Genomic DNA, 18,314 nt, shown 5'->3' with positions numbered 1-18,314 from the left:
AACATCTTCTGCACCACTCAATATGGGAATATATAACGCTAGTCTAATTGTTGGGAGTCAACAAAAAGCCAATATCTTGAATTGTTTCAAAATTTTAGATTCATTATACCCAGGATAATGCCCTCCTCAAGTGAGATCATCTCTTGCGAATTGACAAAAGCAAAAAATCAAGCGGGTCAAGAAAATCTGAGAAAACATTGTAATGTTATCTTTACGAAAATTCTGACTTTTTTAATGCAGCATTTTACGGCTATTCCGTGCGTGATGGAAATGGAGTTAGGGGCTGCATTTGGTGTGGAGGTTATTGCGTACCGAAAAATCTTCTTAGACCAGACCCTTTCTTAACGTTATCGTTCGAAAGTTCTGCAGTCTTCTATTTTTGTAGGCATGCGTAAGGCTTAAAAATATTGGGGTGGTTATTTTTAGTTCACCATGACTTCGGTGATGCGTCTCGCTCACTTATCAGGCACACGAGGTACAGATTCCATTAGTACCGCTGTGTAGGAAAATAATTTAACTCACCGTTTGAAATACTGTAGATATAGAGGAAAGCATTGCAAACGCGAAAACATTTATTTTCCAGCATTGCCTGCGGACCATTTGTAGTTCAATGTGATCGATTCCGTTCTTCGTAACAAATACGTAATTCTGTACACTTTCACTGCTTTATGTACAAAGCAGCAATGCAACCGAAATAAAGCACGGAGCTGCTGTTGGTGAGCTGCGTCACCCGCAGATGTCTGACAGCTGTTTCTTAAGCATGGTCAATTTTATTCGTGTTTCGGCGGCTTATCCATGCGTCTGGACGCCATTTTGATTGTCTTTGCTAATCCAGTCGATAGTGGTGCTCATTTATTTCACCATCAATTCGCAGGTCCCACTGATCTCTATATTAACATACTCTGTATGTTATTAACACAAAATCATTGGGTTCATTCTGAACTGTGGTTTTATATTCACTGCATTTATTCCCATCCAGAATTTGTCAGCTTCATGTTTGGTCAATTTATCATTAGATTCGACGAACTAATGAGGCGAGTCTGAATTGTTAAATTTATACGAAATAAAGCGAATGACAAATGAATTCAAAATATCAAATAGCATTCCTTTAATAGTACGTAGTTGAAGAAGTAAGTTATCAACGAATACGGCAGTGTTTCGTAATATGAATGATTTCGCCAGATCAACACCTAATCACACTCCCGGTAGATAGAGTCTAGCCAAAGAGATTCTTGTGGCCTAGAGTAGACCCTTGGCTAAGGAGCCTTGCGGCAGGAAGGGAAATTATGCGTGCCCACGTAGTGTAGTACCGTGATGCATGAGCTGTGAAAGATATCGAAATTCTTAAGCGAACCGGTCATTCTTTAACCTTCGCAACTTAAAGTTGAAATTTTTGAAACGGACGCTGTTTCACATTCTTGCTACGAGGTTGTTGACATGTTTGCGAAGCTGGATTTCACCATGCCGTACCACCTCGAGGAAGGATTTGCCACGAAAATTGCACAACACTTTCACAGTACATGTTCCAAAACTGCCGGGAAGCTTGAAACGGTAATGGGCTTAGTGTGGTTTAAGGTTTGGAAAGAGGCGAGGAAAGGAGTCCACCATCCGACTAAAATTTGACTCTATTACACAGTCAAAAAACGGACTGACAAAACATGAAGACATGCATAAAATCATAGTGGAGGCAAGTAAGTGGTGAACCAGAAATATTCTGGAGTTTTGACTGAACGCCACCGAGCAGAGAACTCTTTGTTAATTTTGAAAAATTGAAAATTTTTAATTGAGCGTCTAGCGTTTGTACGCTCGCACGTATTCTTGTGTTACAGTTGCGCACTTCGCGCCGATCCTCGTCTTTACGCAACGCGAGTAAAGGACCATTCATGCTCCGTACGGGGATGTGTTTTTAATTTTTCAAGGCGTGGTTCTTCTATGGATGGTTGCTGCTCTTTGTGGGTCGAGTTGCATTCTGAATACAAAACCTTCCCATTTGTATAACTCGTTGTTGCAGGATGCCTGCTGCAGACGAGTTGTGCGTTAACCCGTGCCCACGCCTTCTCCACCCTCTTCCTCAGCTTCGGTTTCTACCGCGGTGAAAAAAACGCAGGCATGAGTTGCCACCGACCCCTCGATTTTACTTTCGGCTATTTTCCGCTGTACTACTCAGACATTGTCACGTTTCCCTTTGTCGCGTTCTCGAGGTATATTCATGACATTAATTGCGCGTACAGATTTAGGGTTTACTAAAATCCATTTAGAATTAATGGAAAAATAGAAAAAAAAAATAGAATTAAAGCTTCCAGCTACTGGAAATACATACTTTTGGATAGCCATACACGCTCAGGTGTCAAAAAAAAAGAAACAGTTTTTGACAACGTGCTGCACCTTGATACCTTCGTCATACCGTAAAAAAATATCTGTACGTCAACATCGGCGAAAGTCACCTATAAAGAACTGCTGTCATGTGAAGTCTTCCCAATGGCACCCCTAGCGACGGAATGAAGCATGGTAAATTCCTGTTACTGTAACTTTGTCTACCCAAGTAATGGATCATTAAGCAACCAGACACTTTTTGTGATAATTTATGTCAATGTAATTTTCTACCCAATTACAGACGCGGTAAAAAGTTTGCAAAGGGGTTCATGCAGATATTAATGTCCATCATCAATTATATACAAAAATTCGGAAATAAAAAATGAAGATCGACATGAGTATTTATACTACAAATCGTATGATACATAAAGTTCTCCAGGCAAGATACCAAGAGTATTATTCTGACCGTTGGTTTTAGAGACCCTCAGTTGGCTTAGACTCCAAGACACCTTTCTCATGCTTTTGAGTATTCCTTGAGGGCAAGAGCAGGTAGTTTCCGAAGCCCGCCTAGCCGAGGGTCTAATCGGAGCCGGTCAGCCCACCCGCACTTTCGTTAACAAGGCTTTGTTGCATGGCCCACGGCGGCCATTTTGGTACGTGGCTATATGTTTGACGACTCACTCGACGTTATTTAGTTAACCTTTTTATTACACGATTCCTCGGGGTGACCGCGGAGGTCCTATACCTACTCCTTTTTTCACGAAGAATAGCATTTACATGAGTCCACAATCCCTTGAACCAGGTTGATAAAAAGTCGTGAACGTTGTAAAGATAATGAATATTCTTATTTGCCACTCTTGAGTGACTATTGATATCAGCACATGTAGCACCATTTGTTCCACTAACGATATAGCAGACTTTACAACAAAGTCAAAAGCAGGTGAACACATATTCTTCTCACATTTTATTTGCATCCATTATTTATTATTCTGAAATATCGACTTTCACTCCTTGCCGCGATCGCTGATTCAGATTCAGCCTTGCGATATGAAGTGAAGCGAATGGGCGAGGCAAAAGATATCGGGAATCAGCAAAAAGGTATATCAGTGCAGATGAGGTCAAGTCATATCAACCATTCCTTCTCTGACCGATCCGGCATCTTTCCTCACAAGAATAAAGACCCATTTATCCTTATAATGTTTTGATGTTATCGGACCAACCGGGATCAGACGGATTCCAGTATCACTATAGCTTCATATCCAAACCGTGCGAGGCTGGTATTTCAGAAATAACACCGGATGTCCGTTTGTTCCCTTACTAATATGTTTCATCGGCTGCGTACGTATTTGCAAAACTAAACTCGGATCTACAATGTTATAATACATGGATCAATAAAAAAATATTGATCATCGTTTTAAGCTTCTATTTTCTTTCATTGACTGCTCTAACCGACCCAAACAAGACTCTGTAAACAAAACTATCCTGGGCGAATGGCTACGTCCCATTGCATCAGCAGCGTTCGTATTCGGGCCGGTGTTTGAATATTCGTAAGGCGATGAATAATAGTAGATAAATGATCTTGGCGCGACGTTAGCTGCTGGCGCCTGTCTCCGGTCTGAATGGTCGACCACGTACTTGAATCACGTTGCCAAAAATACCTCCAGTGCCGACAGTGTAATGCACCGGAGGGACGAACGAGAGAACCTGGGTAAATATAGCCATGCGAGCATGTGCTAGCTGTCCATGGGTAGGTATTTGTGTGAAATTTTCGTTATTCGTTTAGGCATGGACGTATGGATGTGTACAGGGGTGTCATTGATATTACCTTTGGCCTTCGATTGAACGTAAAACTTTCCCAAAAGCCGTGGGATGTTCGGAGAATTCTCGGAGTACACATCATAGGCAAAACCGCTACCTCGTATAAGCACTTATAAGAATAGAAAACTGTGCCTAGTGACTACAGATAGATGAAGATAAATATACCAACGGGATATTTATCTCCAGGCCAAGAAGTGAGTCGTCGTGATTCTTCACGATGTCAATTCGTACGCAATGCTAGCTAACGCGTGTCGATGCTTTCACCAATGTACCCCGAGAATCTGGTAACAAAAGGATTAAGCACCATTAATCAAGAAATTTCTGAAGGTGATTTCAAAATTGCATTACTTTCTCGAAAGGAAAGTTTTTTCTTAATTTTCAATGTCGTAAAACTAATTAGTAATTGTAAGTTGGTGAGAGAAATGGTGCGAATACCATGGATTGTGTGATTGACAAGTATTGCTACACTCTCTACCACTAGGGCGGAAAATTATCAAAAAGTTAATACAAAAATCAGGAGTGATTATGTTGACATATATACACTGCACATACGACAGGTAAGTATCTTTGTGTACGCCACAGTGCACGGCTCTGATTGAGATGCAAGAGGCAGTGAATGGCAAAAGATTAGGATCCAGTGTTTGAAGGGAAAATGCGTGTGTGGTTAGATCAACGACCGGAAGTAGCGCGCAGCTGGACACAGAGAAATTATTAATATTCACGGCGCAGTAGAAAACGGAAACGATACGGAAATTCGGCGTTTTGAAAAAGTAACTTCTTTTTCTTACGTAACGATTATATGTTCAAAGAATCTGCCTAATTTTTTTACAGATTCTTTTGAACGAATGTAATTAATGTGCGGTTGAAATCTATTTAAAATACTCCAGAGTAAGGCCGGTTCACCGAAGTGGGCATCACGTTTTTCTTCAACCAACTGTTTAGCTCCCTTCTCCAGGTATGAACACACGCCCAGATGTACGCGGCAGCATAAAAACAACCCATTACTTACCTTGCATTCCTTGAGCCGATATGTAATCACCTACACTATACCCATATTATATAATAACGTGAATTTGTTTCGGTAGCTTGTTGTTAAGTATTGATTCACCAAAAGAATGCGGTCACCTGCAAGAGATTTTTACAGTTGGTAAGTCAATCACAGTCGAGAAACCGGGTGAAATTCGTGAGGGGAAGTTCTCAAATCTTCATTAAATTGAATGCATATGTTATGATGTGCAGATGTCATATTGGAAATGGATGGCTCTTGGAAATCGTTTAACCATTAAATTCATATTAATTTACATAAACTCATTTACTAATAACTTGAAACCGTCTTCTATCCTATGAGTCTAAGTCTCATAGAGGGTGTTATTGCCTATTTATTATTTACCGTTTTATTATTTTAGGCGGTACGATTTTGCTACTATGGATTCAAAATTGAAACAAGGGACACCTTGGCATCGGTAGAGATATAAGAATAAGGGATGCGGTCAATTCAAAACAGTTCTAAAGGCAATTCTGATATTCACTTCCCGCAAATCTGTTGGGTCAGTCGTATATATACCTTTACACGTATCGAAAGGATCTGCACCTTCATACAACTCCTAGAACCGCGCGATCTGCTTTTAAAATAAGTGTTCTTGAAACTCTCCGCTACGTTTTTCTACAGATATAATATATTCTATTGCAGCCGCAAGTAAATGAGAGTTTGGGGTATGTGAAAAATACTCAAGTAGCTACTTACTGAATTTTTCATAGTCATGAGAAAGTTCAGAGTAAAAGTGTTGTCTTTGCAACGGAATTGAAACACTTCGTTAAAACGAATAGAATTGTTGCTCTGAATCATATACAAATGCTCTAGATTCGAACGAATAATTGTAACGATGACTGACTAAGTATAGAAATCTACAACCTGAGTGTTCTGGAATTTTCACAGGATATTTTCCAAAATATCGCATTGCTCGGCCTCCACTGATTACGATGCCTAGTCACGTTCTGTCCATATGCAAACGTTTCCTTTGTTAATAAATTCGTGTTTATGGTAGATAAAGTATGTGGAAGATCCACACGTCTGATAACTCGCATATTTGACACAAATAAGTATTCAGTTTGCAGCAGATCGTAATATTTGAACAAACATTGTGCAATTTTCAAGGATCTACGTGATATAAAGTTGTGAACAAATAAGTGTAGGATTAATTAGTGATTAACAAAAATGTAAATTCGTTGTTTCTCTCAATAATCAGAAGATATTATATACGGAATGCTCGTGGCAATAAATAGCGGACTGGTATACGATTTTGCCGATTAAATCGTGTGATATTTCATTTTAAAGTGTAACATCATAGAAGTTTGGTCGTTGACCTACCGTTAATTAGCAACTCCAATGGCGTGTCGTAGTTCGATCAACGATCGGGAACCGAGTGAGGTTGAAAAGAGCCGGATCTACTCGTCACACTGACATTATCCACCTGTGGGATTTCCAGTCATCTGATTTTTTACATTTTGATATTATTTTTTGTAATATCTTGATTGTGACGTTCCAGGCGATAAAGACCAAGCCCTGCAAAGACAATTTTGAAAACGTGTACGGCGATACTGCGTGATAACCAAGTAAAGTCGACCAGGACAACGAGTAATCTGTGACGACGTCGAGACTTGATAAATGATTGAAAAATTATAAATCACGATAGAATCGCGCAAACACAAGCAAGTCTCAAGAAGTGAACGGCCATTGTACCCATGCACGCTCGTTCCTCATGCGAAGAGGTTTGCAAGATACGCGTCAGGTATGCCGGCGGCGAAGCAAGATACCCTGTCTTATCTCATTTCGAGTTCCTTCGCGGAACCCGTTCTAGATCGTGGTATATGGTATTGGAATTCGTTGAACGCAAAGAATTAGCGGCTAATGAAGAGCCAACAATCAAACATCATTCGCCGACGAGTAGTGCGTGCATATGGTAATGAAACGTATTTTTGCACTTTTGGGATGACGTGTACCATTTGACAGACGTTCGCCAATAACGACATGAAAGTTTGTAGCCACTTTACAGAAAAAGTGTCAAAGTACCGGACTACAAATGAAAGTGTAGGAGTGTGTGAAACACTATTTACTACTCCACTATCACATTACAGTAAACCCCAGAAATATTAGTGTCTGTCATGTGTTCTAAGAAATAATTAATCCATGCTCTCAGTCTAAGGTAGCATGGGAAATAAGAATGCACGAATGACCGCTGATGAAAACTGAAAACAAGTCACAGATATCAGACAAAAGCTAAAAACAATGTTTTTCACTGCTTCAGTCTGGTACAGTAATTAGGTATGTAGGTACCTGCTATAGTGGGATGACTCTTGAATGGCGCACACTCCTCTGTGCACACAAATGGTTTCATCAATTTCTTCGGCAAACCTTATGCCACGCGATGCTTCGTAATATATCTACTTTTATTTTTTCGTTGATCATATACGTGCAATCTTCATCGTACAGATCTCGTAAAATCGTTTAGGTATCCTTGATAGCAGACTTGCCGTTTTTGACTATTACCCTTTCGCGAGACCTAGTATTAGCGACGCGTGCAGGATGACAAACAAGTGAGCTTGAGCTCACGCAGCTTCAAGGGTTCCCTTTTTGCCCGGGATTCCGCATTCGATCGTGTCCCGTTTTCCCTGGATGTTTTACAACGAGTCCTTGCGAAGTACGTATAGAGACCTTCCTCCGGTACGCAGGCCTCAATCTTGACAAATAGTAGCTACATGTTATAGAATAGCGGTGAAAAGTGGAATGTGTATAACTACCAATTATGCATTCTAAATTCTTGTTTTTAGCGAAAATGCGAAACTCCAATTTGTAATTCAATAACGTGTTAATCGAGATAATCGATTCTCCGTTGGTATGTTTTGTTTATTAATTTCAATTCCGGCTCATTAAAAACCGTTCGTGGATGCCTTTTCACCAACAATTAATCTCTCGGATGATGCGATATGGGGCGACTGTTTTTGTTACGCATAAAGTAGCCGAGGTGTCGGAATTAGTGTTTGAAGAAAGCCTTTGTCAGACTTGATGAATGGCGGAAAAAAGGGGGTACTTTACTTTCATCAACTTGAGCCAACACCGCGTGGCAATCTGGCAATTTTAGACAGCTAACCCCCCTTTCACCGAGTCATCTTCCGTCGTTACTCTCCCGTGATGGTAAAGTGAAATTTCATAACTTCCATGAAAATCGCTGTTGTGCTTCAGATTATGCAAATTCTGACGATTAACAATTTTACAGAAGGTCTATGTATAATAGGGTAAAACAAACAATGGACGTTTGCGTTCATACACGTCTGTGAATTATGGCTCGTCTCAGAGTTAGATATAAAAGGAAATGTGATTCAAGAACTAAAATTGCGCGTTGTGTCAAGGGATCAATCGACTATCTCGATTCGTTGCAAACATTCGCATATTCTTACATTACGAGAAAAACGTAAATATTGAGAAAAAAAAAATTACAATTTCTGAAACATGTCCAAAACATCTCAAAATCGTCCGAAAAGTGTTTATTTACTCAGATAAAGGTATTTTGAGTTGATACTTTCATTTCGAAGTGAACAGGTTAACCTACTGAAAATGTTACGAGAGTCTGGATTTTCGACGCCCGTAACTTTAGCAAGGGTTGACCCGGTTGACGATGATAATCCTTCGCTTCCTACAGCAAGAACGTCCGGGCATCGGCGTATAGCACGCGGACGAGAGTTCCCGTTCTCATCCTCCAGGAGCAAAGGGAATCGATAGCGGCACATGCGCTCTGTCCGCTTCGGACCGGCGGGGTAGAGTACCTTGGTGTGTGCGTAGGCGGGTGCGTTTGCGTTTGCGTGTGCTGGCTCCACGCTGCATCCTCGATTCTCGCCTAAGCTAGTCTCGTCGCCTCCGACAGTCGAGTAAGTCGTCCCTACCGGAAGTCCGTCTTGTGCGCGGAGTCGGACCGGTATATAAGGGATAAGGGAAAGCTAGTTAATTTCGAGGCAAAGCCGTGTCCTGCAGGTCTCGGTTTGGTCCAGCTACTTCGACAGTGGTGGGTGCGAGTCCGAAATACATCTACTGAACCATGAACAGTAATATGACATACCGGGGTTGGCAGTGTTGTCCAGAGATATTTCGGTGCTTGTAAAAATAATTGCCTTCCGTTGAGCTGAGAAGGCCTCCACTTGAAAATTTATAACAATTAGTAATGTCATTACCGTGTTTTACGTACCTGTTTTAGACAACAGGTTACGATTGTTTTTCGAATAAAATTTTCCTCACTTGGCAGCATAGATGGTATAATTAATTACGCTGGTTAATTTTCGCATCATTTAAAAACTTGAGCTTCCTTTGCCTCTGTTTTTTTTTTTTTTTATCATGGGATCGCTTCCATTTTTAGTCCAAGGTCAATTACGTTCAAAATTTTATAAACTGTTGTCAATTTTCATTATCGACCATCGACGACACAATCAGAAAGTATTAGACAAATTGTAATATAACATTAGATAAGCTAACATGCATTACCTACGTTTGGCTTAAATACCGTATCAGCAGTACACGTTTCTGTTAATTCGGTTGTGAGATGGCAGCTCTCGTCGAGAATCAAAGATCACCGAGAATAAGACGTTACGAGATGACCTGACAAGAAAGTTGTTGAAAAACCATTGATTTTTGCTACTTCCGGAGCCATTCAAGCTCACCAAATGGATAAGTTATTCCGTTGGAAAAGCCATAAGATCCACGAAAATGTGAGTATAATCCGTCAGATGGGTTGAGGAATATATCACGTCTAAGGGTGAAGATTTCCATTCGATTATGCATGCAACAAAACATGTTCAACGAGGAGCAATTAGCAATTCATAAACTGAGGCGGTGAGGCCTAATCTGCCCTATCACTGAGTAGATATTAAGGTAAAGCGAAAGCTTCGTGAAGAATTGATGAGTCAGCGAATGAAACAATTGCGCTATCACCGGTCGTGCTGGTATAGAAATGTTATTGCATGCTATTTTGGATTGGATAAATTATTCATTTGATCCTTCTCATGAAGTTAAATTTCCATCGGTCGCAGTAGGCTTCGACAAAAATACCCCCCAAGATCCATCCGAATAAACATAAATCAAACTTCATCTACGAGGGACTGTCACCCTGACGCTGCGGCTAAGGAGGCATTTCTCAATCGATCTCGAGGAACGCAGAGTGGTCTTATTTCTCATTCAAAGTAACGAGCAATCGATGGAGGTTAGCGCATTTACATCATCCTTATTTTTATTTATTTTAAATGAGATAGTGTAACATCAACCATATCTTCTTCGTTGTCAACGTCCCTCAACTGAGAAATGCGTTACGGGATCAGTGGCCCTCACAAAGGATCTTGGCGTTTATTGTGCTTGTCTTAAGATCTAGCAAAATTCTGAATCATGATCTCTGCAGAAATTGGCGAGACGCTTTTGTAGTGATTATTGCGCTTAAGCTACCAATATCATGGATGTAAGACTTGTCTACGTTAGTACTGAAACAAGTTGACTCATTGACTTGTGCACCTGGAATCCTTCATCAGAGAACATTCTGGAGTCCCTTGAGTTATGAATCTTTCGTGTGTTATACTCTGCTAAGAAAACGAGCACGGGAAAAAGCTGAAATGAGAATAGAAATTATTTTATGTGAAATTTGTAACTCTTCAAGTATTGTGTGTACCTTTTTCTATCAAACGCGGTACGAATTATCATCACACCAAAAGTGACCATTGATTGGTGAAAAAAAAAACAGACTTCAAACAGTAAAAACGCAAATATCTACTCCGTACTCCACTCTTGATGATAGACTTCAGTTGTTGAGCTGCTTTTTGAATAATCGCTCTCACGCAACTGAGTATATTTACGTTTACCGTAGTCGTCGCCCAGCGCGACTTAGCGCAGGGTGCGCAAGTGTGCGCGACACTTGTGTGTACGAACGCACACAACGCACAGTTCATACAAATATACATAAGTATACATATACCATAGGTATACGGTATAGGTATAGTTATGTGTACCTTCGAGAAACGTTGCTCCATAAAGAGAACAAGGAGACCGACGCGACCGCATCGTCGTGTCGTCGTCGTCGTCGTCATGGCGAACGAGGAGGTAGCTGGCGAAGGGCGAGGAGCGAAGAATGAAGTTGAACGTTGAACGGTGAACGGTGAACGGTGAACACAACACTGAACACTGCCCGATTAACTGCTCGGCTTTGCGCTCCGGTGCCTCCTCCGTGTGCGAGTGAACGCGTCGTGTCTGAGGGCGTCCGAGCGCATCTATGATGATCCTCGTGTTTCATGTATACTGGTCTGGTATGAGCGCACGCTCGTGTTATCCATGGCTGGTAACTTCGGAAACGCGGAAGCTCGTCTTCGGAGAAGAGAATTGGAGTCTGCCGATATCATGGCAACCAATGCTGTAGCAGCTTAGCACGCAGAAACGGATATCAGCAATAGTTTTACCTTCTCTTTTAACCTGTGTTCCTTCCTTTCATTTATTTTTCGCACTTACCATTTTCTTCCGTTAAGTAATGATTTGAAAAAATGTGACTGACACAGGGTGCATCTTGTTAGAAGGAACTGCAAATGCGTCGGATTCATAAATGATACTTCCATCTAATACGCATACTCACCACATACGTCTACATTTTTATGGAATGCCGTGGGTCATCTGCAGCGCATTGGAAATTTAAGCTTTCTTCGGTGAATGAAATATCTCGGAAATCTTCTGCTTTTTGTTCCTTATTTCAAATTTTTCTGCTCTCTGTTTCAGGGCCTCGAGAACGTCAGCTCGGCAACGCTAAGACCATTCAACTCGGACATCAACACTCCGAGAATCGATAGCTACAGATTTTCCATGGCCAATCTGGAAGGTGAGCTTACAAAAAGTACTAAAGGCTTGTGAATTGTCCAATTCTGGCAGTTGTTAATGGGTCGATTTCCGTTCCGGAAAGGGGAGACATTTTTCAATGTTATCGTCGTAGTAACCGGTTTCCGTTACACGGTAAAGATGGATAATACGTACGCATAGATGAACAAAAAATTTGCAGGAAAGATGAAAAACTCTCCCAACGCACTCTGGACGTGGACATATCGACGCCATCAAACTTCCCCCGTCTTCTTGTAATCCCATGGCAAAAAATTTATAAATCCTTGATGTTCTCGCTATGAATTCTTATACTCTGCTTCGTTTGTTAGTTTTTCTTTCCTCTTCTGTGTCCACGGAAATTGACTGCAAGGCGGGCTGAAAGGAGTTTGCGACTTTTTGCACGTACAAAGGTAGTCAGTGTATCATTTCCTCGGCAAAGTGCACAAAGTCTATGGGAGCTTTGAAATGATTGCTTTATCATTCATATTACGTCTTGATTATCCCCATCTATTTAAATTTAACCGTTTACCACTGACGACTAAATATCGGCAATCGTGCTTACCTGAATCTAAACCAAATCAGATCCTCCGTCAAATTTTCAGGAGCGGGATTATACTTATTCAAGTGATACCGACACAGCGCAGTTTTGATCGTTGTCAAAAATTGCTAAGTCGATTATTCAGAATTAAAAATGGCTTGTAGTCAGGTCTAATATTTTACCTCCAGCCTATACCCGGCGACTCGCGGGCTTCTTTGCAACCTTTTGATATCTGAAAAGGGTCCCAAACATTTTGCGATCAGTGCAGTAATTCTGCTGTGTGTAGCACTGGCCGAGCGCCAAACTTTAGTCCTCCTCGTCGCGATTTCGCTGTGCACTTTAAAGGATCGTCGCGGCGTTGGGCGGTCGGGGGATGCGACGGGACGCGACGTTGGAAATTCTTTACTTTCCATTCCGCAATGGATAAAAATATATTTTTCGGCTCTGCTGGCAGCTGCAGGGATATTGCTGCAGTGATTCCTGCAGCCACGTGTCGCCGTTGTATGTGTATGTACCATCTTTGCAACAACTAGTCGATGCGGGGGATAAAACTCCATGTTACTTTCACAAGTATGGCTGACTATTAAAGTGTACCAGATTTAACACACCGTGCAAATTTATTGATATTCAACCATGTACAGTGTATTGAACATGTCCAGAAATACGCTCTCCGACTTCTTTATTCGACAGCAAAATTCGCGGTTGGTTGAGTACAAAAAATTGCGGCATTTCTATTAGTTGTGACCAGTACATTGTTGCACAGCAGATTACGTAGGTGTAATTTTCGGATTTACTATTCTATATGTTTTTGTCGATCTGCCCGAATAGTTGCAAGATGTTTGTATATATTGGTTACTTATAAACGTATTAACGCTTCGGATTTTTACCATTTTCGTTCAAAATTGAACTTGAACGTAAATTCTTGTATTCCCAAACCACAATGGTATGTACGCTTATGAATAAAGTCACATTTTTTTTGTTCGTTTTTTCATCAAGAATTCCACCGCAAAAGATGGAACCCCCCAGGCTAGGCAACTCACGCTATATATTTAGGTCAACGAAAACCACGACCAAGATATTGGTACTAAATTGGATAACGTCTTTGTTTACTCAATCTTGCAAAAGTTCCCTCCCCCCCCCCCCCCCCCCCCCCCCGCCTAGAAAAATTTTTTAGCTGTTGAATGCCTCTTCTCATTCCGCAGCACCCCAAAGAAACGACCTAATTATTCTTGAGAAAATACTTTTCATTTCAGAGGGGGATGAATGGTGAGAACATTCCACCCGGCTTAACTGTTCCCCGAGGAAGTTTCGTTCTAACAATTTCAGCCCCATTTTTCATTCGTATAAGTTTGAAGAACGGTGACCTGGTTTCATTACAGGCAATGCAGGGACTTGCTAAACCAGCAACCAGCTATCTTTACCCGTACCGATTGCGAACGACAGAAGTTGCGATTACCGCCGCGTCCGGGCTGTTTAAGTGTGGCTTAAGGTTACACGAGCGCTTAACGGGCTCTGTCGCCGCGGGCGCTACTTCATCGTAATTACTAAATTCTCTTCTCCCTAATGGTTTATTACTAACCGCCTGTGCAACTGTCACAGGTCCTGACTCGAGTCTCTTTCATATTATCACTTTGCTCAGTTTTTGTGTTCCGACACATGCAGCCTCGTGGGCGCCTATATCGGTATTAGGTAACTATTATACGGACAGCGAAAGTACGGCCGTGGTTGCGTGCGTGGATACTTATGAACGCTTACTTCTGATGCATACGCACGACGTATATTTGTAATTATAATACCTTTGCGAATAACCGTTATCCGTAGATACGCGCGTTTTCTTTCAAATCAGGATTACGGTGCAACTTTGTAGTCGATACCGACAGTAGAGATTAGTTTGTACCTACGTCGCATGATATCTCGTTAACTTGAACAAGTAGCTACGATCCATACACAGAACCAAATAATAACTGTAATTACACTGATATTGCTTGGATGTAACGGCCCGTCTACCGCTTGTGGATCCACGGTGAATTAGCTTTCGCATCTGTGACCAAAATATCCGTGTCAGAATGTCGGATGAAAAAGAATATACTAATACAAATTCTGCGCGTTCAAGTTTTATCTATGTTTGTATTGGATGACATAGTTTTACTGAAAATTTTTCTAGGCCAATTTCGTTAAAACTGCGCTAGAAATGTTGCTGAATGCTGTAACAGGATATTGGATAGCGTTCACCTCATCCAATACGCTCGTCCCGAAGCGCCGACACCGGGAGTGCTTTCCAAATTGTAGAATTTATTTACTCTCTAGTGAGAAATTTTTTCCCCAGCGAAAAGAATGTGCACTGCAGACGAGGATTTACGGAAATAAAGGCTGGTGGCTATACGGAGTATAAACACTCGGGAAGGAGATCCTATTGTGCGAAGGCATTACTTCTTGTTATGAGTCGCTACAGTATTCCGCAGGACGGTGTTGCTTGACGATTTGAACTGAAAAATCATCGAGTGAATCTCAATGCCGCGATTGAAGTGCGGGCCATACATTTTAAGTAAACGCATAACATAAGGTGAGAAAAACGAATGTCTGAATAAGGATTGAAACAACATAGCGACAGGAATTACGAATGTATCGATGCTGCACTTGCGATGACATTTTACCAAAGTTGCAAGTATAGGGATGTGACCATAAAAACGCGCAATTAAATCAGCAGACAGTTACTGCAGCGGATATATGTATAGGTATACCGTAACACGATACGTGGAACGATGGCACATCGGGGTTGATTCGGATAGCGTGCATGTAATGCAGTATTACACGTATGAACGTAAGGGTCACCGCGTGACCAAGGGCGGGGCTCGTTAGTTAATTAAACGAACTGACTGGCCGTGGGACACGCGTGTATATCGCCTCACGGAATTGTTACTACAGATGGTCTATGCGTGTGCCGCAAGGCACGTATGTGAAAGCATACCTATGCAAAGGACTCGCGACAGGGATGCCTTTGGAGTCGTGTAAATTCGATACTTTGTTGCCGAAGAACGACGACTATAGTATATGCGTAATTGCTTCGGCAATTATAGTAAACAAGTATATCGTTGCCACTTAGAATTTCATTCCAATTATCAATCGTTAATTGGGATTATAATTATCCGATCTACTTTGACTTAAAGCTGGAATCAACTCAAGTTGGTTTGACGATATACTATTTTTGAAACATATTGATAAAATGGTGAAAGAGGTGACTCAATATTTTTTAACGAGATATTTGAAACACGTTAAAATTGACATGTTTTTTCCAGCAGCCGTGTATCCTAAAAGGTAGGACGAGTCATTGACTCGGCTTTCTGACATTCAAATACGCCGAGAGCTCAATTATTATTGTTTTTTATTTTTTATTTTTTATTTTGTTCCAATTACACCGATGGTCTGATCACGCTGCGCTGTTTTCCTCGAGTTTTTCTTCTAACAACAGACGTAATACCACAGCGAAGGAAATTGGCTGGCAATTCAGCGCAACAACTTCAATTACTGCAGCAACATCGTACAGCTACGACAGGAGTTTGAGTAGCCTAATTGACCGCGCTGCACAAACGTATAAATTATACGCACACGTTTGCATGGAGCAAACAGCTTGTCGCTGAGGTGATCGTCCTCGTGAGAAGGGATAAATTCTCTGCAAATATATTATGATGGTCAGCGGATATCGATAAAGTATTCGCGAATAATATTATAGTTTCACTATATTGCAGTCTCCGTACAACGCATATTATCGTACACGTCCAAGGTGAAATTACCGTTACTGCGGTATAACCAGTGCGATCGTAAGCTTATATTATTTGAAAATTATTTCTAACAACAACGGACAGATATGCAACATCCTGTAAGATTTCGGAGGACTTTATAGTACACTGTACGTTCAACGGCAATGGTATACATTGTATTCGAGAACAAAGGTCTGAGATTTAAATCTAGCCCTGATAAAAAGTTTAATCACACCAATCGCTCATCATTTCCGAAAGCTTGAACAGGTGCTTGGACTATATCAACCAGCAGATCATCAGGCTGGTGTAATATACAAAATTGAACTCTCAACAGTTTAGTCACCCAAGTATAGCTACGCCGACAGCGACGGATACTAATGGATTCTCTCGAGGCCCAGCCGAGGTCCGAGACGGCGAGACTGATCACTAACCGTTTTGGCACAGAATGCCAAAAGTAGCCACAAGTACACCTTGGTGAATTAGTACAGGTCCGGCTCGCCGTCATGTCCCGCATGCGAGTCTTCTGTTTGATAATCACATACCGCTAATGAAAACGAAAACGGAATGAAGGAGAAGAAGAAAGCGCGAGAAGAAAGAGAAAAAGAGGGTAACGCTAGAGGTTGATGCGGTGCTTGGCGTGTGGTGCGTGACGAAGCATCGAACTGAGCAGTCTCATGCTAGGAGTAGATGTGCGTTAGAGAGGCACCGGTAACAATGGTTGGATCGTGTACGTATATGACAGGGCACTCGGTACACCCGCACACGTGAACACCGTAGATCACATGACCGGTCGCGGCGAGCGAAGTAGGGGCAAAGTGAACCGCTACTCGCGCCGCTAGTTACTCGCCGTCGCATGCGCGTGTCGCACGGGCTACAACAAGGCGAATCGTGTTCCTTCGCTTGACCATTCGCGTTTCTGATATCACCAATTTTCGCGTGGGAGAGAAATGCGTCTGATCCGCACCTTTTTTTTCTACGTTGTACCGTCACCGCGTGACAAAGTTCCTCTCCGCCTCCTCTCCTTCTACCACTGACATGCGAAGCCTCGCGCCAAGCTAGCAAAATATTTGTCGGCTCTGCAGTTTTATCTCTTCGTTGTTCCGTGATACCTGTGTACCTACTTTAGCCATTTCGTAAGTTAATGTTGTGCTCCGGGTGAAAGTGAACATTAATTTTTTTGCTGACGGTAATATTGTAATTGTTACGTGACGTTGTGTAGGCACGGGAATTTTCACGTAATTCCAAAACTGCAAGAGGTGAATTTTAACTCTTTGGATTACTTGTGTGCATCAGATGTTTGTCCCCTGAGAGTTGCCTGTGCATAGAATCATCGCCTGCATTTATTCACCTTACTTTCAAGGTAAAGGCTATTGTTATTTTGCGTCCAAGTGAATGTGGTTTGAATCTTCATCGATGTGGAGTGTGCGATGATACTTGATGAGTAATCGAAAATGAGGTGGAACGGAGTGTTTCAGTGTACCGTAACCGCGACAACCGCTTCACTGTCGAAAAATTTCCGACAAGTGAAAGAAACGTTGCACGGTAACCTTTTTTTGGAGTTCACGCTGCTAGGTGGTGCAATGATACTTTGACATTCACTTTTTAAACCAGTGTAGATTACACTCTTTATAATTTTCGGTCTAGTACTCGTTGGTTGGTAAATTAACAAACTACCTACCATTGCGGGCAAGCTTTGGAGTTTGACTATTTCACTGAAAATGCTCGTTTATCCTGGCGGCAACGAGAGCATACTCGGATACTTCACCATCAAAGGTAATTTCCCCTCGAGACAAAGCCTTTTCCCTCTCTTTTTCTCTTTCCTACCTCTCAGCCACTCACCTATACGCGCCACTAAATGGCGACCATACTAGCTACCTGCACGAGTTATTCGCACAAGTAGTTCGGATAGCGTAATTGTTTATTGCGTGCTCCAGATAATCTATCGCATTCAAAGTTTTCAATGTTCAGAGACGTATCTCGTATGCATGACATATTTTCG

General features: G+C 41.6%; 1 protein-coding gene and 1 long non-coding RNA gene across 8 annotated transcripts in view; one reads left to right on the top strand and one right to left on the bottom strand.

The window, feature by feature from the left end:
* The window catches only part of LOC124179542 (amyloid beta A4 precursor protein-binding family B member 1-interacting protein), a 79,391-nt gene that overhangs the window by 50,470 nt on the left and 10,607 nt on the right, over positions 1 to 18,314 (top strand). For 3 of the 7 annotated variants that reach the window (XM_046564056.1, XM_046564055.1, XR_006870096.1), the window contains one exon: positions 11,924 to 12,023. In XM_046564056.1, the coding sequence (XP_046420012.1) occupies positions 11,924 to 12,023 (100 nt within the window). Of the gene's footprint in view, positions 1 to 9,775; positions 9,886 to 11,923; positions 12,024 to 17,174; positions 18,089 to 18,314 lie in introns of those variants that run through there. The other 4 variants (XM_046564058.1, XM_046564061.1, XM_046564060.1 and 1 more) reach the window with 4 other exon arrangements.
* LOC124179543 lies at positions 8,673 to 11,406 on the bottom strand. Its single transcript, XR_006870097.1, has 3 exons — positions 11,170 to 11,406; positions 9,666 to 9,926; positions 8,673 to 9,320 (listed from the first exon to the last, which is right to left on the bottom strand). It is a non-coding gene; the product is annotated as an uncharacterized LOC124179543 (long non-coding RNA).

Source organism: Neodiprion fabricii, chromosome 4, assembly GCF_021155785.1.
Source record: "Neodiprion fabricii isolate iyNeoFabr1 chromosome 4, iyNeoFabr1.1, whole genome shotgun sequence".
NCBI lineage: Eukaryota > Metazoa > Arthropoda > Insecta > Hymenoptera > Diprionidae > Neodiprion > Neodiprion fabricii.
Note: the sequence above shows the minus strand (reverse complement) of the source record. Positions and strands in the feature narration are given on the sequence as shown.